The sequence below is a fragment of the Microcebus murinus genome, chromosome 3 (genome assembly GCF_040939455.1).
Source record: "Microcebus murinus isolate Inina chromosome 3, M.murinus_Inina_mat1.0, whole genome shotgun sequence".
NCBI classification, from domain to species: Eukaryota; Metazoa; Chordata; class Mammalia; order Primates; family Cheirogaleidae; genus Microcebus; species Microcebus murinus.
This window is the reverse complement of record NC_134106.1, coordinates 72,337,089-72,356,458: the sequence shown is the minus strand read 5'-3', so window position 1 is coordinate 72,356,458 and position 19,370 is coordinate 72,337,089. Positions and strand designations below refer to the sequence as shown.

The following is a 19,370-nucleotide window of genomic DNA, read 5'->3' as shown; positions in this document are numbered from 1 at the left end:
TTTTCAGATTCTCAGGGAGTGTCAGTTGGGTTTGGTATTTAGACCATACTCAGAAACTCCGTCATGCCCAGAGAAATTAACCTCTGAAAGCAGATTCAGAGGCAGGGGGAGAAAAAGAGTTCCCTTTGGACCACAAACCCAATAAATGGCGAAACTCAGTTTTTTTGACACTGAAGCCACAAGAGGAGAAAGTAGTACAGACTAAGTCTTCTCAGCAAAGCCTCCAGGGATCTGACAAAATTCCCAAAGTCTCCTCCCAGTGAGGCTCCTCCCCTGGGAATAACTCTCGGTTTTGGAGGGAATTATTTGTACTATTTTGCCTGGAAAGGAGAATTAATTAATAGTTGCTGAATTTAGAGTTTGTACGGGGTCCGAAGCCTGCTTAAATAAATTGAATAAACAGCTGTTGCTGTTATTAGCTATTTTTACCTTGGCTCCTCCCCTCTTCGTGCCCCCTTCCTCCCCTCCTTCTGTCCTGTGAGCATCCCACCAACAGAGGGGGCTCGTTCCCGGTGAGAGCCCATTGGTTTGTAAACTGCCCATTTTGGTGTCTATGTCCACACAAATCTTTTTATTTTTTCTTCCTTCCTTTCTTTCTTTTTTAACTGACTGCTATTAAGATAAATAAAGTGATTGGGTGGGGGCGGCCTAACTTAGTCCGCACTCAATCATCAGAGCACTTTTTCTGTACATACTAGAGGCATGTTTACTATCCCATGATTCTCTAGTACTTATTACTAGAAAAAAATGGAGACATGGAATTAAATGCATCTTCTCTGCACAGCCGAGCCTCTTTCATCCAAGGCAGGGCTGTGCAATGTTAAGCCCTGAGGATACAGCCATCCCTGGGACATGCAGTGTGTGCTAGCTCCAGACCCTGGTGCAGAATGGGTGGGGGTGATGCCTGGGAAAACAACAAAGAAGAGGTCTGGAAGCATCCGAGGGTATCTGCTTGGCAGGGAAATGTGGAGGCAGAGAAGGGAAGAGTCTTTTCCGTGAACATCCTTTTACTCTGGCAAGGGGTTTGAACTTGATCCCTATGACAGTGGGGAATCATTGAGGGGTTTTTACTAAATGTTACTAAATGAATTGTAGAAAAATCATTCTGACCATAGTGTCAAGGACCAATGAGAAGGGACAACGCTGAATACAGAGAGATGATTAAGAGGCTGTGGCAGTGGTCTAGGCAAGAGATTTTGGGGGCCTGAACCAAGGCAATACCTGTGAGGATGGAGCAAAGCAGAAAGGCTCAAGAGCATTTAGGAATTAGAATCAATGGGCTCTAGTGACTAAATGCAGGAAGCGCCACCAGCAGATGTATCAGTCAGGATGTATCAACAGGAGGCAGGGGCACACTCAGAAGGTCCTCCTGGTGAAACTCAATGAAAGGACTATTTACTTATAAAGGTGTGGTTAGAGTAAAGGAAGCCAGTAAAGCAGGTGAGGAGGCACCCGCCTAGCAACCATGGGAAGCCACTCCCACCTGTAGGTCTGAAGGGGCAATGCAGGGGACAGTTACTGGAGTCACGGGAGGGCCACCCAGTTGGACCTGGCTCAGCCTTCCTGAACACAGAGCCGGGCAGAGAAGGCTGGAGAAGGGATGTGGGAGAAATGGAGAAAAACTAACACAATGTGAGCTCCTTTAGTTGCAAGTGAAAGAAACCCACCCAAAAGGCTTAGGCCAAAAATAAAAATGGGGCAAAGGGGCATAGTTCACTAGCTCATGTAACTGGAAAGGGTAGGTGGACCCACACCTGAACAACAATATTAGTATTTCTCTTTCTTTTTTCCAACTCCTCTTTCCTCCCTCAATGTTTCTTCCCAGGGCTCTCCATATGGCAGAGACTGCAGCACCTCCAGGGTCACGAACTGAGAACTTGAATCCCGAGAGAAGAGCAGGGACTCCCTCTCCAATTCAGAAGGACAGGAGTCCCCCCCGTAAAGGTCGAGGGACTGGCTTGGGTCACTTGCAGTACGTGCTGGAACCCACTAGTCCTGCCTAGCTCCCGACTCTGCATACGGCTTGGTACTGGACGTTCGCCCTTGGTGGGAGTGTTTATGCCACGGAAATCAGCAAATGTTTCAAATCAGGGCTCTTCTTAACATTGTTGTTAAATATTTAGCAGCATACCACTGACTCCCAGACCATCACTGTGTGTTGGGAAGGGCTGTGCCGTGACAGGTCCAGGCTGAGTCCTGCATGAGCCTGTGCTGAGCAGCCTCCTGAGAGCTGCATGGCACAGAGTCCCTAGAGAAAGGGCTGGAACTGTTAGCAGAAGTGGGGAAGAGGTGCTGGTCTGAAAAGACTAGCCGCAGAAAGCTATTCAAGGGGTGAAGGAGAGGGAAGCATCTGCGATAACCTGCAGGGCACAGGTCTGGAGGGAAGTGATGAGTTCATGTACAGGCAGATTCAGTACGAAGTGCTCGAACACCATTGGTCCTGAATACGGCCACACTCTGCCCCCCAAGAAACATATACTCTAATGCAGGGGTCCTCAAACTTTTTAAACAGGAGGCCAGTTCACTGTCCCTCAGACCGTTGGAGGGCCGTTGGAGAGTGCGACGCACATTCCACACATGCGCACTGTGGGCCTGGGACAAGTCGGCTGCTAAGCAGGACAGGCAGCAGTGGCAAAAACACCCAGTGGGCCGGATAAATGTCCTCGGTGGGCCACATGTGGCCCGTGGGCCGTAGTTTGAGGATGCCTGCTGTAATGAGCCAGGTGAGGAATCAAATGCACATAAGCATCCTACAAGGGCAAATATAAGTGCCACTGAAGGACACAAGCCACATGACTGGAATTCTATCTGCTGTTTCCAATTGTAGTTCCCTGCACTGACCCCACTGTTGGCCATGCCTGGGAAGGGACTGGGTCTATAAAGGGATTCTGCACACACCACAACTGCCCAGCACATGTGAACAGAGGGGAAGCAGTGAGGAAGGGCTATAATCTACAAAGGGAGAATTTAAAAACCCTGCCTTGGTGAATGAGGCTTAGTCTGAGGGCTTGGTAGCAAGACCACTGTCTTTGGTAAGCAAGTAATGGCCCCCAAAGATGTCCACATCCTAATTCCCAGACCTGTTTGTGTGTCACCTTACATAGCAAAAGGGATTTTGCAGATGTGGTTAAAGTAAAGACCTTGAGACAGGGAGATTATTCTGGATTATTCCAGCGGGTCCAATGCAATCACAAGGGTCCTTGTCGGTGTAAGAGGCAGGCAGGAGGGTCAGAGATGAGATGACAGAAGCAGAGGTCAGAGTGACATCATTGCTGGCTGGGCCACAAACCAAGGAATGTGTGTCTTCTAAAGGAAGACAGATTCTCTCCTAGAGCCTCTAGAAGGAACATAGCCCACACACCACCTTGAATTTAGCCCTGTGACACCCATTTTGGACTTCTGGCCTGCAGAAGTAGGTCAGATTGTAAAACAATATTGTAAAACAATAAATCTGTGCTGTTTAAAGCCACAAGATTTGTGTGGTAATTTGTTACGGAAGCCATGGGAAACAAATCCAACTCCTAAAGACATCTGGGGAACTGCAGCACTGTACTTGGGCCGGATTGCTCTCAGACCAAGCTGTGTCAGCTGGGGAGGCTGGGACTGACAAATGAGGGTTGGGTTGGTGGCAGAGTGAGGGACCATATAATGCGGTATGGCCTTGCTGCATACTGTGCTTCTCTAAGACACATGAGTCCTCCTAGCCCAAATGAGCCCGAGTGATGAATTATGTAATGCTGGGCCAGGAGGGGGCAGAAGAGCTTCTAGAAGGGCTGTTGGCTCTCATGCACTGGGTGTTATCCACAGCCCTGCATCCCTTGGTCGGGAAGCTTGGACCTTCAACTGCCTTTAGAAATGTTGCTCTTCTCTCTGCCGTGTGCCCCAACTATATTCTTCTGTTCTGTATTCTTTGGAGAAGAAAATCTTGAATGATTCACCCAAGCAATGGCTATGTCTGCCTTTAAGACACATTTTTCAATACATCGGTAATGCGGTGGGCAGATGGTTTAGTTTGTTGGTTGGTAATCGGAGGTCTTAGACTTGTCTGCTGCAGCCCGAAGGAGTAGAAGCTTCAGGATGCAAATTTCACCCCAGTTTAAGAGAAGACTTTTTTTTAATTAAAGAGATTTTATTTTAAAAATCGACTAATTTTTAACATTTTTGTCTTAACATCTGGTTTTTTGGGTTTTTTTCCATTTTTTTTTTGGCTTCTTATTTTATATATATATATATATTTGTTTATTTCAGCATATTATGGGGGTACAGATTTTAAGGTTTCAATAAATGCACTTTCCCCCCTCCCCCCACCAGTCTGAGTTTCCAGCATGACCATCACCCAGATGGTGCACATCTCACTCATTGTGTATGTATATACCCGCCCCCTCCCCCCTTAAGGGAAGACTTTTTAAGTGGTCTGTCTATCCATTCTGCTACTCCCATATGGTAAAACCCCTTTATAGACTGACAACACAACAAATTAATGCATTCTAAAGGTAAGCCAATTACCATGGTATAAATATTCCCACCATGGCCAATTTCAAGTTGTCAGTGTGATGTTGATGAATGCAGAGTTGGGAAGAGATGTGTCCGGTTGGCTCTCACATGCTGACGCAAGCTGATTGTAGCACACCACTGCCTGTCTCTACCTTTCACTTCCACTTTCTAACTGGGGGAAGGGACACCCAGCAGACGCATGGCTGGAATGCTCAAAGTGGAATAATAGCTAATAGTCTCTAAGCACTTGTGATGAGTCAGGCACTGTTCTAAGGGCTTTACATTTAAGAAATTTAGTCCTTGCAGCAAACCTATGCAGTAAATAGCAATTAAGAAAACTGAGGCATGGGTGAAATAACCAGTTCAAGGTCACATAGCTAATATAGGAGAGCTGAGATAAAGACAAGCTTAAATGGTTTTTCTCAGTGTCCATGATCTTAAAAACTACACTAAAATATTTCTCTAAAATTACACAATCTAGTACAGTCACCACTAGCCACATTGGTGATTTAAGTATAAATTAATTGAAATTAAATAAAATTTAACATTCAGTTCTTCGGTCATACTCCAGTCTTCAATAGGCATGTGCTGCTAGTGGCTATTATAGTGGACAGTACAGATATAACATGTCCATCATCACAGAAAGTTCTATGAGACATTGCTCCTCTGAAAAAGATTATCAGAAACAAAGAAGCCACACCTATTTTCTTGGAAACACAGAGTATTTAATGGGCTTTGCTGACTGCTTTTACATAAAAATTCAGAATACACACAGTTCCATGTCTCTTCCTTCTGAGACAAGCAAATTCATTCATATGTTCATTCATTCATTCGCTTATTCAACACACATTTACTGAGCACCTACCATGTTCCAGGACCTGTGCTAGGTTCTGGGGATAAAATGATGAACAGAGGGACACAATAGTCCCCACCCTCCAAGAGCTCACAATCTGATGGAGGAGGTGCTGTTCTAGGGTGGTGTCCTGAGGAGGGACAGATGTGGGGAGGGGAGAAAGGAAAGATAAGAGTCTCATTTTGGATATGCCGAGTTTGCTGAGTCTGCAAACATCTGAGAGGTTGTGAGGGGCTGGGGCTGAAGTGCAAGGTCAGGGGATACAGACTTAAAAATCATCAGCCTCAAGGTGGTCATTAAACAAAGAGCCTAGGCCGGGCGCTGTGGCTCACGCCTGTAATCCTAGCTCTTGGGAGGCCGAGGCGGGCGGATTGCTCAAGGTCAGGAGTTCAAAACCAGCCTGAGCAAGAGCGAGACCCCGTCTCTACTATAAATAGAAAGAAATTAATTGGCCAACTGATATATATATAAAAAAAATTAGCCGGGCATGGTGGCGCATGCCTGTAGTCCCAGCTACCCGGGAGGCTGAGGCAGAAGGATCACTCGAGCCCAGGAGTTTGAGGTTGCTGTGAGCTAGGCTGACGCCACGGCACTCACTCTAGCCTGGGCAACAAAGCGAGACTCTGTCTCAAAAAAAAAAAAAAAAAAAACAAAGAGCCTGCCTAAGTTCGTGCAGCGGGTGTGTGCAGAGTGAGGAGAGAATGAACCAAGGACAAAACCAACTCCAGAAAATGCCAATGTGTCAGGGGCAGGTAGAGAAACAGGGCCAGTGAAGGAGCCTGAGAAGCCACCTCAGAGGATCGTCACAAGGAAGTGGGGTCACCAAAACCAAAGGCCAGGAGTGTCGATTGATGCAGAGAGGCCAAAAAATAGGAGGGCTAATAAGTACCCACTAGAGCTGATCTTGGTAAAAGCCATTTTAGTGGAGAAGCGGGAGTGGGAGCCAGTCTGCAGTGGAGCCAAGAAGAAATGGAAGGTGAAAAAAGGCATATAATAACTATACAACTAAAAAAATATTCAGCTTTGAAGATTATGATCCAAGAGTCCGCACCATTTTTATTGATTGCACTTAAGATGGCAGTGGGTGGAGAAATGTCGAGGATCTGGGATGCAGAAGCAATAATGGGTGAAGATCAATTTTGGAAGATGAGATGGAAAAAACGACCATGAATATAGGGAAATGGCTGGTGGCTTGGCAGACGACAATGACAAAGAAGGGAAGAAAGTTTTCCTGGGAGGTTTTATATGAGCGTGAAGAGTATAATTTGAATGTGTCGGTAAGGTCCCTGAGAGAATGTCAATGCTGTCCCTAAGCCTGTGGTACGGGGGCTTGAAAGAACTGTCATTCTTCCTATAAAAACCTTCTAGAAAGGAGAGTGTCCCCAAAGACCCGAATGTCAGGTACATGTATTCTGTGAAAAGGTGGCCCATTTGCAGAGTTTTCAGCCACTGGACAAGGTTCAGAGGGAGCCAGCGGGTCATTCTAGGGATGAAAGGGTAAAGATGAAGGGGCTAAGGTTTCAGGCAGAGATAACAAATATGGAACCTGCTGGGATTGCTTGACTTCAAGACACTAGGCAGAGCTCTAGGGTCAGTGGTAGCCCCAGGTCATGTAGAAGTCTTGATGACACCCCCAACTGAACAACTGTGTTCCTGGATCTCCCAAAACATTGGTGAGAAACGTGGGGCCTCAGAAGATAACAGGGTAACAGGCCAATCTTGGGATTGGTTGATTCCCAAGACCCTCACTTCTCAGATGGGAATCATGAAGACTCCCAGGAGATGAGGGTAAGTCCTTTTCTGAGAGATCCCAACCCAGGCATGGCACAGTCCAGATTAGAGTGCTCTTTCTAGTGAGAAGAGCAGAGGCCCCCAGGGCATGAACAGAGAAAGAAACTGAGCAAGGAGAAGGAACAATGATTTAGTACTGAGGCTGGAGCATCGCTGGGGACAATGATGAAGTCTGAGCTGGTAAAGACCCCCCAGGCACATGCAACCAAATAAAGTCCCCAAGGGCCAATTCTGCTGGACCCATGATCACTGGGTATATGTGTTTCCAAGTTTCTCTCTCAGCTTCACCCCAAAAAGACTTTTCCATTCTACTAGGCAAATGGACAGAAAAATCCCAGTGGTGTCCAAGTAGCCCCCACCTCCCAGGGAGGCACGAGGCTTGGTGATGAAAGTGGGGAAGGTACATTCCCTCTCTGTGTATTCCAGAAATAATTCTAGAACTGTACTTGGAACCAGATGTTAATGGAAGCCTCAGGTGGACAAGGCCCTCCCCTCTCTCTGCATATGCACATTCTGAAGGGGTTTCCATTCTCCCAGTAGAACCTGAATGGCCCAGACACAGCCCCGTCTTCATCACACCACACCAGCCTGAGGGAACTGGACACCACCCATCCTAGTCAGCCAGATATGAATATACCAGGCCCCAGGGGAGACCAGCAGCCCACAGACACCTGCACAGATGGGAGAGCAGCCACCTGGGACTCCAGGCACCTGCTGCCCTCAGCTCAGAGGTCACCCCCTCCATGATGTGCACACACCCCAGACACACGCCAGCCTCTGCACCCCTCCGTAGAGTTCCCCACTGCATTTAATTACGCTGCACTTTAAATGTTTGTTTACATTTTGCTTCCCCACCCAACTCCATCTGAATATCCTTTATTGGGTGCTAGGGCCTAGCATCCAATAAATATTTGTAGGAGGAATTGGGCTGGCCTGGGACAGAATTAACTTGAAGTGAATTCAGTTGAATTGAACCAAAATGACGCTGGGGAACACAGGGAAGAACATTCCCACAGCAACAAGGTTGAGCATTGCCTCGGCTTCCTCATCAAGGGTCTCCCCTAGACCCACCAACCTCCAGAATCTCTCTCCAGTCCCCCGCCCCATTGCCCTTCCCCCACCAGGCAGGTCCTCATTGCTTCTTATGGAACAGAGCCGGAGCTGGCTCACTGCTGGGCTCGGCCATGACCTGCATGGGCTGGTTGTTGAGGGCAGCCTCGCGCATCTTGTGGTACATGAACTCGTTCTGGCGGAACATGCGCAGCTCCATCTCCGTCTGCACCCGCATGGCCTGTGGGACACAGGTAGGACAGAAACATGTTGGTCCCTGACCTACCTTGGGGTAAATGACGCCCAGTCACCGAGATTCAACTCCATCCCCTCAGAAGATATACACACAGCATGCATGCACACACACACACACACACAGACTGGGGGCCTAAAATCCTGGCAGGGGGCCCAGTCTGCTCGAGAGAGAGAGAGAGAGAGAGAGAGAGAGAGAGAGAGTTGGACCCTTGGAGAGTAGCTGGAGGGATAGTTCTCAGCAGAGAATTTTCGTTCTCAGGAACTGTCCATTGGGGACCTGGATTTGAACCCTGGCTCCTGCACTTACTGGTTGTGGGACCTCAGAGAAGTGACTTAACTGTTTCAGCCCTCAGTTTTCCCACCCATGAAATGGGTGAGATTCCTTTGTACCTCACAGTGGGTTAGGAAGATTACACTGTGCGACACACAGAAAGGCCCTCATTCTCCCATATGTCCATTCAAGAAATGTTTGTCAAGGCCCAGGCATTGCTCAGGGGCTGAGGATACGGCAGTGAATAAGATCGAGAAAGACTCTGCCTTTGACAAGCTCAATACACCAGACATACAGCTGGTTACCCCCCACCCCCCTTTTCTGCCCCTCACTTGGTCCTCCTGTCAGCTTTGAGACACTGATGTATTATATCCATTTTAGGGATTTGGAAACTAGAGACCTGAGAAGTAAAAGGACATCCATATCTGAGGTCACACAAGTCCTAAATGTCATCATTCTATGACACATTTCATGACACCAAAGTCTGTTTGCTACACTGTCTGAGGACAGCCTTGTCACTCTCAAATAAACCAGCCCTTCAAAGCACAAAGGACACCAGCAGCGCCATTTGCCAGGAGCTGTTCTAAGTTTTTTCACACATTAACTCATTGCACCCTCACCACAACCCTATGCCCCCCACCATTTTACAGATGAGGAGACTGAGGCCCGTACATTCAATGTATGTGCAAAGTCACACAGCTAGAAAGCGGTGAAACTGGAACTCGGTCCTGGTAGTCTGATTCCAGAGCCTGTGATCCCAAACTCCACTCTGTGTAGCCCCAAATACTCTCTAACTAGGTGGCTGCACACACAAATATACATACACACATGCACACCATTGTTTAGGTTGTCCCAGTCCAGGCTTGGGGCATCATGACTCAGCAGACTCAGGGTTCAAGTCTCAGCTTCACCATTAACTCATTATGTGACTGTGGACATATGACTCCCCTTCCCTGGGCCTCCGTGTCCTCATATGTGAAAAAAGGGGAGTGGGCTAAAGCGTTTCCGAGTTCCCTGCTGGTCTAGCTGCAATCTACAGACTTTCCTAAAGTAGAGTCCACCTGAACTCAGACTGTCATCTTCAGAGAGCTCAGATCAGGCAGGGAGCACCCAGCCCCAAGATGCTACTTGCCTCTAAGTCCTTGGTGATGGGGTGGGAGGGTCCGTGTGTCACCAGGAGAATGGCATAGGCTTTGCAGATCATCCCATGCCCCACCTCAATGTTACCAGCATGCCAGTTGGTGAGCCCTGCCCGCATCACGGCCATGCCCAGTTGGGCGTTGTTGGGGTGGTAGAGCTTCCTGCAGGGCATAGCAAACAATCACCCAGAGCATCGTCCCAGCCGCCCTTACATCTGTCCGCGTATCATCTGACAACTTATAAAGTGCCCTTATTGACTAAGTCCGTCTGCTCCTCCACCCGCACTGTGCGGTCCTGCGGCCTGCTGAGGAGGCACAGAGACCAACATCCCACACAGTGAGGACGTGAGAGCCGGGACTCTGACTTGGGCCACTCAGCCAAGTCCTCAAAGGGAAACGGGACCAGGATTGTCCTCTGAGCTTGAGCACAGGAAGCCGGGGCCTCTCAGGAGCACCTCAGCACTCTCTGGGGAAAGTGACAGGAAAGTCAAGGGAAAAAAATAATTTGGAGGTTCTTCTTGGGACAGCCTTGTGTTTTCACCTCCTTGGCATTCTCTTTGCAGGGCTTCCTTTTAGCGTGTTGCAGAGTTTGCCTGTATTTTGTGTATGAGTAACACCCCCTCAAAGAAACAAACCTTCTTTTGCCAACTTATTCCTTTGGCCAGAAACACAAATTCACATGACAATGTGGTCACAGAAGGCAAGAGAGGATATTGGCCAAGAGAAGACAAGAGATTTGCATTTTACAATTCATAAGCAAGGATGACTGCTGCCTCTTTAAAAAAATAATAATAATAATAATAAAAGAAAACTCACAGAATTAATTTCCTGTATTGATTATTGGGGGTGGAGGGCTTTCCAAATACTTAAAATCAAGTTGGACTCAGCCTTAAGGAAATCAAAAGCAGACAATGTCATCCAAGGGATAGCTGTTCTGGAGGATTTGGGAAAGACCAGGGATAGATTTCAGCTCAAGTACTGGCTCTGGTTGTTTGGTCATTACTGCTTGACATGATAAAAAGGCCCAATCATAAAGAGAGACATGATCGATTACTCATGTCTGCTGTGGGTGCAGGAACAAGAGGTAGCAGTATGTGCGCTATCTAATTGCCACTTCTGGAATAGACTTCCAGGAGACTGAGACCCAGGATCATCACCTACATGTAGCCATCCACCATCCTCCTGGCATAGTCGGAAGCCTCTTCAAAGGCCTGGAGGTAGGAGAGGACCTCCGAAACAGTGCTCAGTATCCGCAGCATGTAGAGGTTGGTGTCAGCAAACACTGACTCCTGCTTCTGCAGGCACTCCCGGCATATTTTCACAACCTAGAGTGAGACATAGTCCTGCTTGTTACCACTGCACCAGAGCACATGCTAAATCCACATATGGGAGCATCATGATGACATTGGACACTCATTCTTTTAAGGTTGGGGAAATTGTTAACAGAGATGGGAAAGCACCGGTTTGTGATTTCAATAACAAAATGGTCCTATTTGGCTAAGTATAGGGATGGGGAGGGTAATGGTGGGAGATATGGCTGACACAGCAGAGCAAGGAGTTTTCAAGTCAGTAGGTAGCAGGAAGCTATGAAAGCTACACACACACACACACACACACACACACACACACACACACATACACAGAGTCAGCCCTACGTATCTGTGGGTTCCATATCTGCAGATTCAACAAATAATGGATCAAAAATATTTGAAAAAGAAATAAAAATAATAATACAATAAATATAATACAAATGGAAAAAACAATAAAGTATGCCGATTCATGGTCCTGTATTGGATGAATCACATCTTAGGGGTTGAGAACAGGAACCAGTATTTCCAACAAGCTTCCTGGGTTAATTCAATGCAAATGATTTGCAGGCCAATGTTAGGCAGTGGGTTTCAACTTTGGCTGCACATTGAAATCTCTGGAGAGCTTTAAAAATCTTGATGTCTGATTCCCACCCCTAGAGATTTTGGTGAAACTGTTCTGAATGGAGGTCTGGGCATCAGGATTTTTCAAAGGTGAATCTAGTATAGACATAGCTGAGAATCCCTGGTGCTTCAAGAGCCAAGTTCGAATGCTCAGTCAGTTGGTAGAGACTGAAAACTGTAGCCAGCACATGCATTCAGTTATGGGAAAGCAAGCAACCCACGGCCAGCTTGTCCCACGGCCATCTCCTGTCCTCTATCTCTGATGTCAGGCTCAGCCATCACAGATTCCCAAGGGACATGTGCCGGCTGCCTTTGTTCCCCTCAAACCCAGTTTCAGTGGGTCACATAGTCACTGAGAACACACCCCTAAGAGGTGCCGAAGGGCAAGAAGAGTCATGGCCTCAACCAAAGGACATCTTCCAGAAAAACAACCTGCTTGGCAGCCTCCTGCACCCCATTTCCCTCCCTTACTAGAGAACCTTTCCACCCTCCTCTCCACCCTCATCCTCTATAAAAAATGAATTCTTACCTCATGATACAAACCCTCAGAGCGAGCCTTATCTATTTTTTCCAGTGTGTCCTTGGAGAATTGTATCATCTCCTTAACCGCTTCCTGAGAGGGCTGGGAGAGGGAGAGACATTGAGCTGAGACCCCTTCATGAGGCCACCCACTCTACTTTTGAATAGCTGCCGCCTCTGACATTCCATGTCCTGCAAGATTAAGCCTTCCTCATTCTAAATGCCTCATTTCTGAAATGGTACCCAAGGTCCCTGTAGCTTCTCCAGCTCCCTCATCACACTTCTGACTCGTGTTGTGTGTTCTATGAACCAAGTCCCTGAGCCTTGCTGCCAGCCTGTCATCCCCAGCCTGCGCTCATTCCTGGGTCTTTGGATCCCAGATCAGAACCTGACATCGATCCCTGTTGTGTTTTCTCTGGCATTTTGGATTCTATCACCCAAAAATATTTGCCATTCTTCCTCTTTACCTCAAGTCAACCTCATATTCCACAGGTGTGCCCTTGCACTTTTATCTTCACTCAAGTCATTGATTTAAATATTGATACTAGCCAGCACAGGGCTGAAGACAGAGCCCGAGAACTTGACCCCAAAATCATACTCTAGCTTGTCACTAGAGTTCATTAAGGAGGGCCCTTGTGATTATGGTTATTCAAACCCTTCTAAATCTCTTAGCATCTAGCCCATGTTTCCGTGTCTTGACAGAAAAGACATCAAAAGAAAACTTGTCAGCTGTCTCTGTGAAATCTAGACTCATTAAGCTTACTGTATTTGCCTAAGCAGCCTAGCCATTTCATCAAAACAAACAAACAAACAAAAAAAAAACCCCAAGGTTTTGATATTTGAGGCAAGGAAGTATCATAATTAAGAAGCCAGTTCCCATAAAAACATCATAATTTTTAATAAAAAGTGCCACATTTCTCAAAGTCCAAAGGAGAAATTTCCTTGCTATTCTTACTCCTATCAGAAGCTCTTTTCTGAAACTTTTTTTTGTTTAAGCAAATATTGTAAAATTTTTTCCAAAATAAAAACAACTTTATTATTTATCCTGACTGTAAAATTAACATATGCAAGTTGTGAAAAATTAAAACAATATAAAAAAATATGGAGAAAAAAGTAGAAATCCCCAAAACCCAACCAACTATCACAGTTAGCATCTGGAGGATGCATTTTCTCATGTAAATATACAAGAATGATATTTAAAATATTTAATGACTAGGCCGGGCGCTGTGGCTCACGCCTGTAATCCTAGCTCTTGGGAGGCCGAGGCGGGCGGATTGCTCAAGGTCAGGAGTTCAAAACCAGCCTGAGCAAGAGTGAGACCCCGTCTCTACTATAAATAGAAAGAAATTAATTGGCCAACTGATATATATATAAAAAAAATTAGCCGGGCATGGTGGCGCATGCCTGTAGTCCCAGCTATTCGGGAGGCTGAGGCAGGAGGATCGCTTGAGCCCAGGAGTTTGAGGTTGCTGTGAGCTAGGCTGACGCCACGGCACTCACTCTAGCCTGGACAACAAAGTGAGACTCTGTCTCAAAAAAAAAAAAAAACCAAAAAAAAAAAAAATATTTAATGACTGGTATAGGAAAGGCACTGACCAATCAGAACACAGACTCTAGCCATCCACAATGAGTATGTCTATGTGGCTTACCAGTGAGTACTGGCTGAAATTCAGTTCTGTGTGTGCACACAGAAGTGTGTGTATATGTGCCAATAGGATCAAATCTTTCTTCTAACCGAAATAATACATGTTTCTGTATATACCATTTTTTCACTCAGAAGATTGTAGACATTTTCATATATCAATATAAAAATATCTATATCTTCACTTTTAATTAATGTAGAGTTTTCCACTGTATGACTCTAGAAAAATTTATTTAACCAGTTCTCTGGTTGTCCAATTTTTTCACTATAAAGAATTGGGCTCAACAGCTTCCTTTAAATTTGCTGCTCTTATTGTTTTGTGAGGTCATCCTCAGTAAACTACCAAGAAGTAACAGGATGATGGGCATTTGTTCCAATGAATATATATCCCCCTCTGCAGATGGAGATCATCTTCCCTCAGTCTCCCAGCTGTCCTGAAACAGGGGGTGTCCATCTTACAGTGGGAAAGGCCTCTGGCCAGGACAGCCTGCTTCAGGGTCAGGATCTCCTAAGGAAAGGGGTATTGTATGTGTCCTTCTGCCCACCTTACCTGCTTTGGCTTCTGCATAGTTCTTAACTATCCCTACAATTTTGACTACCCTTGTTTCCAAACCCTCTGTACCTGGGCATCCCTGGAATTCTTCTGTGTGTTGCATGGACTGACCCCAACGATTGATACAAGCACCCATCAGTGCATTGACTTTGGCTTGCAGGTCTCACTCCTGGCTTAACCTTTGCCTTGATTTGGCTGCAATTTCTGGCTTCTGGCTGCCTTTCTGCCACTACTCGGCTGCTGCCTTGGAGACCCGGAATGTTGTTTAGCCTTCTGTTAACTCAAATCATGTCTTTGTTCCAGACAAGTCATTTCAGCGTGTGCCTGCTTTCCTAAGCCCATTTGAATCAAGTGCATTAGTAAACTCTTGCCCAGTTGTGCAGAGTTCTGTGACTGGTGGCCCAGAGGTATACCATCAATCTGTCAGACCATATTTTTAGTTTCATCCATAACTTATTGCCCAAGTAATGTGACTCACAAAATCATGTCTGGTTTATAACCACTAGCCTCTAATCTTCTGTAAGTTCCATAACCTTTAAAACTCAAAATTCTTAGTGAATCTTCTGGAGTAATCAGTAGCTTGCAGGGTAGATTTGGAGAATACCAAACATTTAGGTGTTTATAAAAAAATCTTCCTCAATTTGATGATGTAAGGACGAGTGTCACTTTAAGCTCTGGAAGTGAATCGATTTTTTTAAAGGAGGCAACTTCCAAGATTCTCAAAACAACCTTGCAGAAAGGTTGTTAATTAAAAAGTGCAACATGTAATAAATCTATTCTGAGAAAGTAAATGGGTGGGGCTGTTCCCCTTGGCTCTGCTTTTCAGAGTAAAGGCAGGAACCTTCCTATTTGCAGATGGGATTTAAGGAACTCCCAAACTGTCCTCTCCATAAGCATCCAAATAAATAGAAAGCACCTCCTCACTACTACACTTGACTAGTCTTAAAAAAAAAATTAAATAAAAAACAAATAAATAGAAAGCAAAGAGGGAGAGGGAGGCAGGAGCCAGAGGAGGAGGGAGAGGAATGTAAGGTGGTTGGGGGTGGGTAAGAGGGATGTTGATTCCCCAACAATGAAAAATTGGCACATCCCTATTGTGGAAATCATGGGTGAAGGCTGGAGAGAGAGAAAGAAAAACCTAGGCAGCCTAAACAAAGAGAGTCTAAAAGTACAATTGAGGGAAATGTTACATATCGTGGTGTTATAGATTAAAAAAAAATTTGGTTTTTATTTCTATGTAGATTTACATATGCAAGTATTAATTAAAGGACCTAGAAAAGATTTTGATGCCAATTAAATGTTCGAGGCTGCCATACTGAGGTGGAGTGTTTATCGGGCTAGGACAAAGCATTATAAGGAAAAGGAAGAAAAACAACTGTGGTGACATTGTTGATAGTCTACCTTGAAGAAACTGTTAATAAGTTAATCTAGCTTCCCATTTTACAGATAAAGAAACTGATGTCCAAAAGGAAGAGACTCGCCCAAGCTCAGACATTTAGGGTCACAGCCAGAACTAGAAGACACATTTTCTAATTCCTTTTTCACTATTCTTTCTCCTACATCACCATGGCCTTTTTTTATGTCTTAGGAGGAATTTGCTTTTATTTATTTATTTATTTATTTATTTGACACAGAGTCTCACTCTGTTGATCAGGCTAGAGTGAGTGCCATGGCATCAGCCTAGCTCACAGCAACCTCAAATTCCTGGGCTCAAGTGATCCTGCTGCCTCAGCCTCCCAAGTAGCTGGGACTACATGCACGTGCCACCATGCCAGACTCATTTTTTCTATATATATTAGTTGGCCAATTAATTTCTTTCTATTTATAGTAGAGACGGGGTCTCACTCTTGCTCAGGCTGGTTTCGAACTCCTGACCTCGAGCAATCCGCCCGCCTCAGCCTCCCAGAGTGCTAGGATTACATGTGTGAGCCACCGTGCCCGGCCAGGAATTTGCTTTTAAAAAGGCATACTGCACTTAATTTTTTCTGCCCAGTTTTTAAAGGTGAGTTATTTTTGAGTTATTTATTTGAATAGAGAAAACTAATTTGATGTAAAAATAATAGAAAACTTCTGCTTTGAATCTGGGTGGGCTCAATCAGAAATCATCCATCTTTCATATCCAGAAAGATGCCAACTCCACAATTCAGACTGGAAGACGTGGGCATATTGTCACCAGCTGGTAACAGAATATCTAAAATGAAGGTATAGGAACTAAAGACCACACATCACCAGCTTAAATACCAGGTAAGCATCAAAAGATTCAGAGAAATAATACATGGTTGTTTTGTTTAACTTTGGAAGGGAAAAAGAAGGGCAGCTTTTGAAGGTCTGGGTGAGGGAGGGTGCAGTAGCTTGTTTGCTGTCGCACCTACGACACTACGCTGGCTGCCTCACCCATGTATCCCGTATACATTTCCTGGAATATAGAACCTTTGACTTGGGACAAGGAGGTTGTTCTTATAGAAAATACATTAATCCTTGGGTCCCAGCTGCTTTCTGGGAGGGACGACTCTCAGTTTCCCCACCCCTAGGCATTGTGGACCTGTCGGTCACAGCTCCCTTTTCCTACATCTGTCTGTATGGACTGTGCTCGAACCCCCATGGGCGGCTGTGGGTCCATGTGTGAGTGTGTCTGCCCCTTGTAATGTCCATAAATGGGGGCATACACAGTGTTATGGGTTGAACTGCATCCCCCAAAATTCATGTACGTTGAAGTCTAACCCCCAGTACCTCAGAATGTGACATTATTTGGCAATAAGGTCATTGCTGATGTAATTAGTTTAAATGAGGTCATACTGGTTTAGAGTGGGCCCCTAATCCGATATGAGTGGTGTCATTATAAAAAGAATGCCGTGTGAAGAGAAAGTGACAGGCATAAAGGTAAGACAGTGTGAAGAGACACAGAGAGAAGATGGCCATCCACAAGCCCAGGAGAGAAGTCTGAAACAGATCCTTCTCTCACCACCCTTGGAAGAAACCAACCCTCCAAAACTGTGAGACAAATGTCTGTTGTTTAAATCCCCCAGTTTGTGGGACTCTGTTATAGCAGCCCTAGCAGACTAATGCATGTGGCATTGTTTGGTCTCTTAATTCTTTTCCCTTAAGAAATAGAGCTCATTCCATATCTGTACATAAAGGTATACCTTGTTCATTTTAATAGTTGCAGAGTATTTGCTTCATTGAAATATTTCCCTATTGGTAGTTATTTGCTTTTATTCGACATTTTGTTGTCCCAACAGTGCCGCCACAATGCTGCTTTATACATGTATCTTTGTGCACATGTGCAAGCATATCTGCAGGGTAAATTCCTAGAAGTAGAATTTCTTGGTCAAGGGGGGGAAATATTCTATATTAAGAATAAAAATAAGTTAATGGCAAAAAAATCTAGAATAGCCAGAGGATGGAAGGAAGAGATGAGTCAAGGGAGGGAACAGCGTCATCTGAGCGTTCACGCCGACACCATTGAGTAATGAAAGTCATTGAGGGGGCCACATCAGCTGTACTGAGGAGCCGGTTTTGCTTGTAGCCTTTGCTCTAACCAGAGGCAAATTTCTGCCCACATATAAAATGCAGAAGTTAATTGTGTGTTTGTATTTTTTTAGAGGTGGGGTCTTGCCCTGTTGCCCAAGCAGGACTCAAGCTCCTGGGCTCAAGTGATCCTCCCGCCTCAGCCTACTGAACAGCTGTGTGCACAGGTGGACGGTCGTTATGCAGAAATGCTCAGTTAACTTCCCCTGAGGAGCCTGGCTCCTCATTAAAAATCTGTGTGGGATTTGTCAGGCCTGACCATAGGCAATCACAAGGGTTCTGCCTGGCAGGCCTGGGGGAAGCCTGCTCTCCCCACACCAGACACGTGCACAGCCAGTGCCCGGCACCCTCGGAGGGGGGTCGTAGTCAAGGACTCAGGCTCCCCTGGCTGGTCACGCTCTTCACGTATTTGCACTCCTAGCCCCTGTGCCTTTGTTCCTGGGGTTTTCTTATCTGGCCTCCTTAGGAGAGGAGGAGGGGGAAAGCTTGAAGACTTCCCCCACTCTGACTCAATATCAGTACTTTTCCATTCCTATACCTTCCCCCTCAGTCACTCCCAACCTCAAGGTCCACAAAACTGTCAGCGACTTTTGTTGGGACTTCCTCAGCAGAGAGACGCTCCCACTGTGCTGATCCACTGACCCTCCTCTGGCACCTGCACCACTCCAAGGGAGTCAGCACTTTCTCTGGTTTTAGCTTCTTGCTTGTACTATTGCAGTAAATGGTTAAAGACCTCACTCTCATTCCTGGCTTGTCGCTTTCACTGGCCACTCTGACACCTGGCGGCTCAGCTCCCTCTCCCAACTGAGCTGAGCTCCTGACATGCCCCCCCAAGCCTGGCTCTGGCGATCTCCTCTCAGTGGGCTCATGGCAACCAGCAATGAGTTAAGGATGTTAGCTCATCTAACCCGTCCCCCCGTCTTCATATCTTCCACCACCATGGGACTAGGAATATTTTAGCGATAACCAGGCAACAAATCTCTTTGCCCATCTGGTCTTGATAGCTGAATGCTCAGCGTTACTTAATCCTCAGCAAAGGAGCAATGGGAGAGGAACCAACATTTGCGGAGTGTCTCTTCTGTATGCCAGTCCCTTAAGCATGCATCATCTTGCTTAATCCTTACAACAACCTCTCGTAGTGGGGCCATCATAACAGCTGAGAAACCTGAGCAATTCCACAAAGTGGTGGTGTCAGGACACTAGCTGGGACCCACCTGCAGTGCTCCGTCCACCATCCCATGCCACCTCCCCAGGGCTTACCGGCTGCTTCCCCGGGAAGCTCTGGACAGGGGTGCGAAGCCACCCTTGACTGGCCCCTGCAGAAGACAGCCACAAACTGCGGCG

At 46.0% G+C, this 19,370-nt stretch overlaps 1 protein-coding gene and 1 long non-coding RNA gene across 3 annotated transcripts in view; one reads left to right on the top strand and one right to left on the bottom strand.

The window, feature by feature from the left end:
- Positions 1 to 4,983: 4,983 nt before the first annotated feature.
- SMYD1 (SET and MYND domain containing 1) overlaps positions 4,984 to 19,370 on the bottom strand; it is a 42,920-nt gene continuing 28,533 nt past the window's right edge. For both annotated transcript variants that reach the window (XM_012774339.3, XM_012774340.3), the window contains 4 exons: positions 12,314 to 12,406; positions 11,015 to 11,178; positions 9,847 to 10,015; positions 4,984 to 8,429 (listed from right to left, as the gene is read on the bottom strand). In XM_012774339.3, coding sequence (XP_012629793.1) covers positions 8,271 to 8,429; positions 9,847 to 10,015; positions 11,015 to 11,178; positions 12,314 to 12,406 — 585 coding nt within the window. In that variant the 3' untranslated portion in view covers positions 4,984 to 8,270. The remainder of the gene's footprint in view (positions 8,430 to 9,846; positions 10,016 to 11,014; positions 11,179 to 12,313; positions 12,407 to 19,370) is intronic.
- LOC142870055 (uncharacterized) lies at positions 17,402 to 19,366 on the top strand. The gene is made up of 3 exons (XR_012918591.1): positions 17,402 to 17,491; positions 18,101 to 18,193; positions 19,280 to 19,366. It is a non-coding gene; the product is annotated as an uncharacterized LOC142870055 (long non-coding RNA).